We start from the raw sequence: 10,772 nt of genomic DNA on the forward strand, positions 1-10,772 counted from the left end.
ACATTATTATCTTTTTGAAAAAATAAACACGTTAAAAGTTTTATATTGCTACATTAATCGCCAAACCAAATTGAATTACAAAATCCTCAGAGGAAGTAATTATGTTATGTAAGATAAAAGTTTATTGATGTGTCATTTTCACATTGCAATCAAACTTGGTGGAACTTTCTACCTATATCTCAAACATTAAGATAGTAAAAATAATATGCATCGTCGAACATGCACTTTTCAGTTTTCACTCCCATTTTTCATTCAATACATCCAAAAATATTTATGTAGTATCCATTATTTTATATATATATATATATATATATATATATATATATACTAACATCATAATCACGCGTTACATTTTTATGCAGTCTTTTTTTAAAATTTTTAAAAAACAGAAATTCTTCGACTTCGACTTTTTTGATTAGTTTATAAAGCATAATAATTTTTGTAATTTGTTGTGGAATGTGATAATATCAATGTCTATATATTATCGAATTGAACAATATGATAAATATCAAATTTGACAAGGGTCATATGATAATTTTACTGTTGATCCAAGTAATATGGTGATTAGAAAAACTTAATAAGAATCATACGACAAATTAACGATTAACCTCATCAAGAGACAAACTTTTATCTCTATTTTCCACAATATTCTTTATATATCCTATTACATGGACATTTACGCAAGTATGTGAGATGACATCAACTTATTAAATGTATATTTTATTATTTTTCATCACATTCACAAAGTAAACGTACTTAATGAATGCTCACATTGATGTTTATCGTGGATGCATATAAGTGTGTTAGCTTTAAATTAAAAGCTTGTAAAAGCTCTCTAACGTAGTAACATTTTTCCAATTTCGCCCATTACCACTTTCTATACGCAATTGATTTTAAAAATGAATAATGTACATCAACTCAATCTGAGTAGAAAAAAATTAGAAGGGGGAAAAATCACTAAATGAAGTGGTCCACACGTGCCAGTCTCGCAGGCAAGTGGTGTTTATCCACGTGTGAACACCCTAATCTGTATTGTTTTTTTATGAAGGAAAGTATTAATGGGGAACATGGACAAAACTTTGCGAATTTATGAAATATATCATGATCAAATTAGAAAACGTATTTCTCAATCTATATTATTATTTATTCAAATTTGAGTAATATATATGTCAATGTGACAGTAAAATAAATCCTACGCTCAACTAAACTATATTCAAGTATTAACTAGAAATATATATATAAAATGACAATCTTGAAGGAAGTGGAAAACTTCTATCATGAATCTATTTGGAAAATCGTTATATAAGTTTCAAAATATAAATTTTAAAAAACCAAAATTAACCTAACACACATTGTGTGTGTCTCTATAACTAGTATAGGTAGTGTTTAAGAGAGCTTTTTAAAAGCACTTATCAGCTTTTTTGTTAACAAAATTTGAAATTTGTTAACAAAAAGTTGAAAAATGCTTCCTAGAAGCTCTCTCAAACACTACCTAAATGATACCAAAGTAATAAAATGACTTAAATGTCACAAATATGTATCAATGAGACGGGTGGACTCGGTCATATTTGTAATAAAAAAACAATATATATTTTCAACACAAAAAAAATACATTTCATGGGCCGAGTCGGCTCGAAAGTTCATCTCACAAAATTTATTCATGCCATTTTATAAGTGTTTTTTTTGATATAAATAGATCGGTTATGCATTACTACGAATGTATTGAGTAGAAGAAAAATATATCCCATCCAAAATGTTTTTTAAACATATATTTCCAGAGAAAAATGGTGGTATTTATCGAGCAAAATAAAGCTATAAATAACTTGTTTTCTCAAAAATATTATAACTTGTGCGTAGTATAAATATATATATATTATATATCACAAACTTTTTTATTTAACTATCTATTATTTATTTACCAATGTGCCCACGTAAGACCACAGTTGCCATTGATGTCGTGTGCTTATATATATAAGGGAGACAATTATTAGCATCAAGATTCATCTTTTACTCTATTTTTCCATATAATAGGGGATTCAAAAACCAAAAACACGAAGATAGAAATTGCAGGGAAAGAAAATGGAGAGAGAAAATGATGTGAAATCTTCGTCAAAATTCAAGAGGATTTGTGTGTTTTGTGGGAGTAGCCAAGGCAAGAAGACCAGCTATCAAGAATCTGCTATTGAACTGGGAAAAGTTTTGGTAATATTCGTAGCTTCTTGGCTTTCTCCCTATTGGACAAAGTTGGCTTCTTTATCATTATTATTGTTGTTCTTCTTATTTTCTTTCATATTGTTGTATTTTGTTCGGTGGGCGTGCTGTAAAAGGTTGCTTTGTTTTCAAATGGGCTGTGGAGAAGTGATTGGCCTAAAAATCTTCGAATCTAAAGTTTGCGACTTTCATTGTTGTTTCTCTGGGAATTTGACCTGAAATCGCTCCATGTGTTTCTTCATTTCATCTCTCTGTTTTTTTTCACCTTAAAAACTCCTGGTGTTTCTGCATTTGGGATTTTTTAAATTTCATTGCTTACGCCATTGATTTTTATATTATTATTTTACTCCATAAGCTCTCATGCACGTAGTGTTCCAGTCCACAAACATGTGGAATTTTCATTTTTGTTACTAAAAAGGGCTCTCTCTATCTGTTAATCCCTCAAGAATTTAAATAGCAAAAATCCCACGTTCGATTCAGTTAGATTTCGAGTTTACATTCAACTTCACTTATGTCCAGTCAAATCATCGGTGGTGTCCCTCAAATTTTAGCAGTGAAGTTCACCTTTTTATCAAAATAACATTTGTATGTAACTCAAAAAGTACTCCCACGCAGTATATTGCTTGTAATCTTATTATAATGACTATACTAAAACGAACTTTTAAACTTTGTTTTCTACACTTTTTCTGGAGTTTTATGGGAACTTTAATATTGATATATTTGCGTGTGCTATAAGGTTTCTAGGAACATTGATTTGGTCTACGGAGGAGGTAGCATTGGCTTAATGGGGTTGGTTTCACAAGCTGTTCATAGTGGCGGTAGGCATGTCATTGGGTAAGGTTCTTGTTTTTTGAATTTCTTATTGTACTGGCATTGAATCTTGGACTAAAAAGTTGTAAAATAGCCCCCCAAAAAAGTGGGATTTTTACTTTTTTCAAGATTACTAATTGAGATTAGCTTGTTCTGTTTGGTTTTGTTTGGTTAATTCTTCATTAAAAGTGATATTTGTCATGTTATTGTCTCCCTATGCAGGGTGATTCCCAAGACTCTCATGCCTAGAGAGGTATGTATTGACTGCTATGATTTTAAAAGTAGGCCTTTTCTTATTAATAAATTTAAGTACATAAACTAAAAATCCAACAAAAGATTTCACTAATCCTTTTGCCTTTTCTCTTATGAAGGTTCTAGCTACAGTAAATTCTTGGATTGCTCGCTCATTCATTCCCAATTCTTATTACTGTTTTCCAAATTTTTTTTACCGATTTGTGCATTTTTCTCCTCTTTGAAGAAATGTGATCAATCTGATGTTCTCCTTGATTCTGACAACATGGAAAAATGGAAATCCTTGTGTCTTGTTTGGTCCTTTGCAACCTTATCCAGAGTGTAGTACTTAGGTGGCTGGTGTTTTTCACAACATTTTATGCATTTTTGGACATAAGTCTTCTCCAAGATTTTTCCTTTTTCTGTTTCACCCCCACCCCTTATTCGCTCTGCTGTGTTCTTGTATTCTTCTGCATTGGCCTTTTATGTGATTTTAAAAGTTATTCAAGTGTATGTATATGTTTTTATCTGGTAGTAAATCTACCACTTGCTCTGTTGCTGCTGACTTTCAAGATTCTTGGATTAGTCACCCTTGTTTTATTGCAAAAAGTGCACAGCACCTAAATGTGATTAAATTTTCTTGGTTTCGATTTATCCGACACTTTGAATTAATGGGATTGAGTAAATTTTTTTGCAGTTAACCGGTGTAACGGTCGGGGAAGTGAAGGCAGTTGCTGATATGCACCAACGGAAAGCCGAGATGGCTCGGCATTCAGATGCTTTTATTGCCTTACCAGGTTGGTATTATGCCCGAATGAGCCGACCTAGGACGAGTGGTTTAGATTTAATGGATTTAGGTGGTGAAACCTGTGGTACTAGAAAAGAGTCCAAGTAAAATTTCAAGAAAGACAAAAAGAACTTCACCTGTGAACTTCGTGAATTCAATAAGTACGATTGAAGCAACCTAATGTGCTTTCAGAAAAATTACACCGAAAATTTGAAAAGTCGGCAATGAACACAATAATTTGAAGGTAGGAGTCGTCCCTACTCCTGCTAGTTTCCTCGGATGGGTCCGGTCCCGTCCCGGATACACTGAAGATTGACTTGACAGAACCCATGCTCACCTCTTCCAAGAATGATCATCCTTTCATTGTGTTGAGTCCATTGAATGGTTTGATTACATTCCAATACCAAATTCAGTCAACGAATCAGAGAGTACAAAGCATCCTGATTTTTTTTTCTATCATGTTACCTTGAGAGAAATCATTGCTGAAATGCTTTACTATATGATTATGTCTTCCACTACCTGTATAGGCCACTACAAACAAGGGACAAGTTAACAAATTTCAAAGGCATATAAATCTATAAGCGTCAGCATGACCTTTATTGTATACTAATCGAGCAAATTTCGAAACTCAAATCTGGTTAACCCGAAATATGCAGGTGGTTATGGAACTTTGGAGGAATTACTCGAAGTCATAACTTGGGCTCAACTCGGAATTCATGATAAGCCGGTATATATATAAAAAAACTAAGAAACTTATTGATCTAAATGTGGAGAAGGGGCCATATTTTAAGGTATCGTGATCATTTTCGCAGGTTGGATTGCTGAATGTGGATGGATATTATAATTCCCTATTGTCGTTCATTGACAAAGCTGTAGAGGAGGGCTTCATTTGTCCGAATGCTCGTCACATTATTGTATCTGCAACAACATCGAGGGAACTTGTCAAGAAACTGGAGGTAAGATATGCCATTTTTAGTACAATCTCCAGGCAAAGAACCTTAAAACACACTGAAAGGTTGCTTCAAAAAAAACAAAACACACTGAAAGGTTAACTGTTACAAACTTAAAGTTGAGTCCTCTAATTGCTCAAATCTTTGTGATCTGCAGGAATACGTACCACGCCATGAAAGGGTTGCTTCGAAATTGAGTTGGGAGATTGAGCAGCTCGGTTACCCCCAGAAATACGATATTTCGAGGTGAAAGAAAGTTGAATTGAATTGCAGACTAGCAAGAGATGGTTAGATCCTGGAATTGGCATGAAGGAAAATCTGACTGGGAAAATTTTTAATATTCTTGCTGTGGGGGGAGTAGTATTTTGTATATTCTATCTTGGAATCTGGCACCTTATTTTCCCTTCACATAGTAATTAAGCTTAGTCTTATCTGCAATATGTAACTACTAAAAATTCTCTATGTAATTTAATTTCCTACCAATGGAAACTTACACTATTTGGCTCGTCAATGCTTTGCTTATTCACTCTCAACTCACTTGGATTAAATACTTATGTCACAAATTCAACCATCCATGCATCTATATTATCTGAGATATCTTATAGTAAAGTGATGTGCTCAGAGGACTTCTTTCCGTATCACCGAAAGATGATGAAAATGGAAGTGAAAATAAGAGACGTACGACGGCCATCAGAATCTTGGCATCTGCATCGCGTGCATACATACATTTTCTTATGTATATACTACTTTGTTTTCTGTGCTATGTAATACTCTAAATTCCAAGAAACTTACAGCTTTTTAAGTTTGAATGAAGTCTTAGAAGAAATATGTTATGCATATGCATTGCTTGCAAACAAATATGTGGAATAAGTACTTTAATATGCCATAAGAGAAGTAATAAATGAAAGGGGCCAGGCCATGTGTGTGTAGGCAACATGTGTAACCAAGAAATAAGGATAAGAAAGAGGGACCATGTGTGTTACAAACATGTTTCAAAACTAATTTTCTGACGCTTGTTTGCTGTTAAGATATGATCCACAGACAAGATTGATCCCACCAAAGGTTAGTAACAAGAAACTAGTAGGGAAGAGAGTCAGCTTAATTAAGCTGATCGACAAAAGGACAAGTTGGTGCATTCGCATACATATACAGCGGAATACAGTTTGATGCTTCTTCGGGTGTAGATCACTTTGTGCATAATCCATTAATCAATGGACGAAATATGAGCGGGGATCTGTGAAATACTTTGGTGAATGTAGATCACTCGGTGGATAATATCCATCATTCAATCAACAAAATATGGTTGAAGTGGGTGATTATTTGTTCATGAGGTTCGTTCGACCCTACTCCATGAGATAGGTGGCAGCATGTGAGTGGTCCATTTATGTGGGGCCCATGTCAATTGATGTGGAGCCCACATGAATTGGCCAGACACGTATCCCATGGGGTAAAACCCATGGGGTAGGACCGAACAATCTTTGTTCATGATGCCTCCATAAAATGTTAATGGACATGTGAGAGATACTCTAGTGAATGCAGATCACTCTAAATATGTTCCTAACGAGTTATTAGGTTATCTTCAAGCCAAATCCTCCATTTATTTTTATCCTTTATTATTCGAAATAGAGATAGATTCTAAGCTTTTAAAAATCTTCTCTAACTCATATACTCTAAATGTTACGAGATTGTCTATTTTTCTATGTTTTCATTCCCAGCCATATTAGATATATATAATTAAATAATTGCGTAATGTATTATTAAATAGAACTTAATTCGATGAACTAGATAGAGTTCCCGGTAGTTTTATATATGAACTTGAACGATTCTTTTTCCTTGAGTTAAATTTTAGAATTGAATTATGTCTAAGCCATCAACTTTAATAAAGATAAATGAATGTTTGTAATAAATTGTATAGTGTATTAAATAAATACGTAATATATTATTTTTTACAAACACAATTAGACGTGTATTCGACTCAATTTTTTTAAAGTAATGTATTTTTTTTGTTATGAAATTACGAGGACCACACAACATCAATAATTCAAGACATAAAAACTAAATCGAGACAATCATAAACGACACTCATGATTTAAAAAACAACACACATATTGACCATTAAAAATACTAACATTTTGATCAATAAGAGTATCCTTGAGTGCATAGTAAACCGACTTATATTTTATTTGATGATTATCTTTTATTTGACGATAAAGTGCCAGAAATTCTTCAAATAGAACATGCTCGTCAAGCGCCATTTCAAACCTTTGAGGTGGGTTTTTCACGGTAATCTGTGACCGGTGGATTAATTAATTGAAAAAAAAACACTTAAAATTAATTAAAAGAAGAGTAAAAAAACCTTAGCACTAAAATTAGTTAAAGAGGTTCATCTGAAATTGTCTCAAATTTGGCCCATAAACTACTGGGTCGGTAGCCCAACTTTTATAATTGGGTAAGGTCTGTGAGTGCGGCGCATACAACTCCTAGAAATTGGATTTTGATCCATATGTACAAAAAGTTGATTTTTTTTTAACTAACATTTATTAATGAGTTTTACTGGCAAGCTTGATTTTTGACGGGAGGACTCTTGCTGATTATTATAACATTCAAAAGGTGTCGACTCTCCATCTAGTGTTGACACTCAGAAACGATTACAAGGGTTATTTCCTGTGTTTTCCCACACATGATAATCATATTGCTCTTTTATTTTATTATTTATTATTATTATTTGGTTGATTATTCATTTTATCTATGTTTTCCCCCACCCCCATTATGCCCCGTTATTAGAGGTATCAAAATGGGTTACGGATCGTTTCACAATCTACCACAACTCAACATTAAACGGGGTCAGTCGACCCACCTTTTAGGCGGGTTGGAAAAAACCAACCCAACACACCTATTTTAAGTGGTGAGAAGGGCCAATCTGACGGGTTTATGTATAATTTGACGGGTTACCTGCAACCCGTCACAACCCACCATTAGACGGGGATGTGCGGCCCAACTCGACGGACCTAACTCATTTTAGCATCTCTAACCATTATGTTTAATCTACAATTGTTCTAACTTTTCTACTTATGAAATTATATAATTTTTTTGTTGAAACTACATATGAAATTAAGAATAATTTGATAGTGTGAGTTTTGGATGCAAAGTAGATATTAACTTTTGAGTTTATGCTATGCTGCGATTAAAAAAAAAACGGTTTAAGCTATTTGACAGATCAATGCCTATGACTAGGGTAGAGCTTCAAAACGGGTCGGGCAACCATGAAAAATTGGCTGATTGAATTGGGGTTTTATTGGTTCGTTTGAAGTCCGGCCTAAACCGGCCAACCCAAACGGGCCGCAGGTTGAGGTGGGGAAGAGCGGTCAACCCGCTAGTTTTAAGAAAAAAAATAAAATTTTTAATTTTTTAAATTATAGGCATAAAAATAATTATTTTCAAATAATGTGATTTTAAAATTTTAAAACTAGTATTCGTAATATTTTTAATATCTTACATTATTATTTTTTAATTGTTAAATATTTATTTATATTATTCATATTATTTGAAAATACGATTTTTTATTCAAAATATAATAGTTAATATCAAAATTTTATATGATTTGTTTGATTGTGACATTTATTATTTGTTATTATTTAACATGTTGATATATTTTTTTCAATCTCAAATATTAATTTTTTTTTGAATTTTTTATATTATATTATATTTTTTAAAAATTTTGGCGGGTTGACCCCGCCTAGCCCTCAACTCGCGGCGGGGTGGGTTAGGGTTTTTACGGCCTGTTTGGAGGCGGGCCTAAACGGACCAACCCCAAACGGATCGCGGGTCATGGCGGGGCGGGGTGGGGCGGGCCGACTCTTCTGACAGCTCTAACTAGGGGTGAACATTTGGTTAATTCGGTCAAAAACCGAACCGAATTATTTTTAAGCTAAATGAACCGAACCGAATTTATGTTAAAACCGATTTAACCGAACCGAATTAAAATCGGTTAATTCGGTCGGTCATCGAATTTACTGATTTTTGTACAAAATAAATTAAAAAATACAAAATTTTATAAAATTAATGATTGAAATATGACATTAAGTGACCGTGGTCCCCTCGGTTGCTGCATTAGTGATCAAGGCGCCGAAGGAGCCCGAGCGCGATCGTAAGAAGACCAAGCTGAATATCAAGCACAACGGGAACATTTCCCTGGAAGATCGATGTTATTCCATGGCCACGGATTTGAACGGTACCGTGAAAGAGATTTTGGGCACCTTTGTTTCGGTTGATGGAAAGGATCCGAAAGATTTCAAGCCGATGGTGATGTGGAGATTCCTCTGGTTTGAATTTTGTTTTTCAGATATTTATCTTTCTTCTCCTATTTGTGCTCTAGGGATACATATCTTGGTGATTATCAGATATATATAATATTTCGGAGGTGAATGAATACACATATGCACAATATACACAAGAATCTAAATGATAGTTATCGGATCTTACACGAGTTTGCTTTATAATACTTTAATAGATATCTTATACTACAATCATATTACACCACATATGATATATATATATGATTGATTATACATTACAATTTACAAGAGTTATTTAACAAAAAACCAAATAAATATCCATGATTCTACCAGCAAAATAAAATTAATATTGCCTTGCAATTCATTTATATATATATATATAATTAACATTTGAAGTCCTTGTGCCACAAATGCGCACCAAAGAAGGGATTCTATTTGGTTTTTTGATATTTTCATCACCGCCGAAGGGAATTTCCTTGCCTTGTATTGATGCACAAGACTTGGTCTCTCACCGAATCTTTTGGTTGGGAAATTCTAGCAAGTGAACTAGTCAAATTATAATATAATTGAATTAAGTTCAAGTCGATCCCAGAGACTATCGTTTAAATACTAAAATATAAATTATTCGATTTAATCTAGGATAAATAAAATGAGAGATTTTTATGAATTAACTACTAATTAAAATAAAATAAATTATTCTAAAGCAAAAACTTTAATTAACTTAAATTAAATGCAGATTAAATTTAAGACGGATTCAAATTTCAAGAAAATAACCAAAAATTTACAACGGTACCAGACATCGATAATTGCCACGTATTGGATTTAATCAAACAAGAATCATTCATATTCACGACGAAATTCCCTAAAATAATCATTAATCTATTTCTAGAATTAACAATCCTATTTTCATTTAACAGTTCAATTATTTCTAATTGAATTTAATTAAACAAAAACACATTTTGCAACTATGGAATTCCAGCTTTTGCCTAATATCGCACACTGAAATCGAATACTATTTCTAGTCAGTTTAACCATGTGTTGATTAATATTTTTGAATCTAATTTCAATCTTTTCTTTTTCAAGTTCAGATCGAACAACAGACATGCAATTAATTGGCCAGATTAAAAGCAAGAATTATGCACGAACATCAATCAATAAACATAAAATAAATCAAAACATCAATTTATGCATTCCATGAAAAAAATCAATAGTCTGACCCTATCATGGCCCTTATCAAATGACGATTACTCCATAATATTAAAATCAAACAAAGTTTTCATGTTTGAATTCATGACAAAATAAAACAGAAAAAGAAGAATTAAAAAATTCTCAGTGATGGTGCCGAATCTTGCTTGCATTGTGCGCTTCTTCTTCTCCAAGCTTTAGCCGTTAGTTAGAAAATCTGGCAAAAGTCCAAAAGTCCCCTCCAAAATAGGGTTTGATTCTATTTATATTTTCCTCCAAAAAAAAAAAAACCCTATTTTTCGT

At 33.0% G+C, this 10,772-nt stretch overlaps 1 protein-coding gene across 1 annotated transcript; it reads left to right on the forward strand.

Annotated features, from left to right (window-relative positions):
- Positions 1–2,011: 2,011 nt before the first annotated feature.
- On the forward strand, positions 2,012–5,492 carry LOC140886825 (cytokinin riboside 5'-monophosphate phosphoribohydrolase LOG1-like). The gene is made up of 7 exons (XM_073293696.1): positions 2,012–2,202; positions 2,948–3,045; positions 3,244–3,274; positions 3,950–4,049; positions 4,696–4,766; positions 4,852–4,995; positions 5,147–5,492. The coding sequence occupies exons 1-7, from the start codon at positions 2,080–2,082 to the stop codon at positions 5,237–5,239; spliced, it is 660 nt and encodes a 219-aa protein (XP_073149797.1). The 5' UTR covers positions 2,012–2,079; the 3' UTR covers positions 5,240–5,492.
- Positions 5,493–10,772: the final 5,280 nt, after the last annotated feature.

This window comes from Henckelia pumila, chromosome 3 (genome assembly GCF_033568475.1).
Source record: "Henckelia pumila isolate YLH828 chromosome 3, ASM3356847v2, whole genome shotgun sequence".
In the NCBI taxonomy this organism is placed as follows: Eukaryota; Viridiplantae; Streptophyta; class Magnoliopsida; order Lamiales; family Gesneriaceae; genus Henckelia; species Henckelia pumila.

Excerpts from the sequence above, each read along its gene's own strand:
- LOC140886825 (XM_073293696.1), top strand. The coding sequence starts at position 2,080 with ATGGAGAGAGAAAATGATGTGAAATCTTCGTCAAAATTCAAGAGGATT. Across the intron at positions 3,046-3,243 it reads GGCGGTAGGCATGTCATTGG|GGTGATTCCCAAGACTCTCA; the intron begins GTAAGGTTCTTG and ends CTCCCTATGCAG. Across the intron at positions 4,050-4,695 it reads TGCTTTTATTGCCTTACCAG|GTGGTTATGGAACTTTGGAG; the intron begins GTTGGTATTATG and ends CGAAATATGCAG.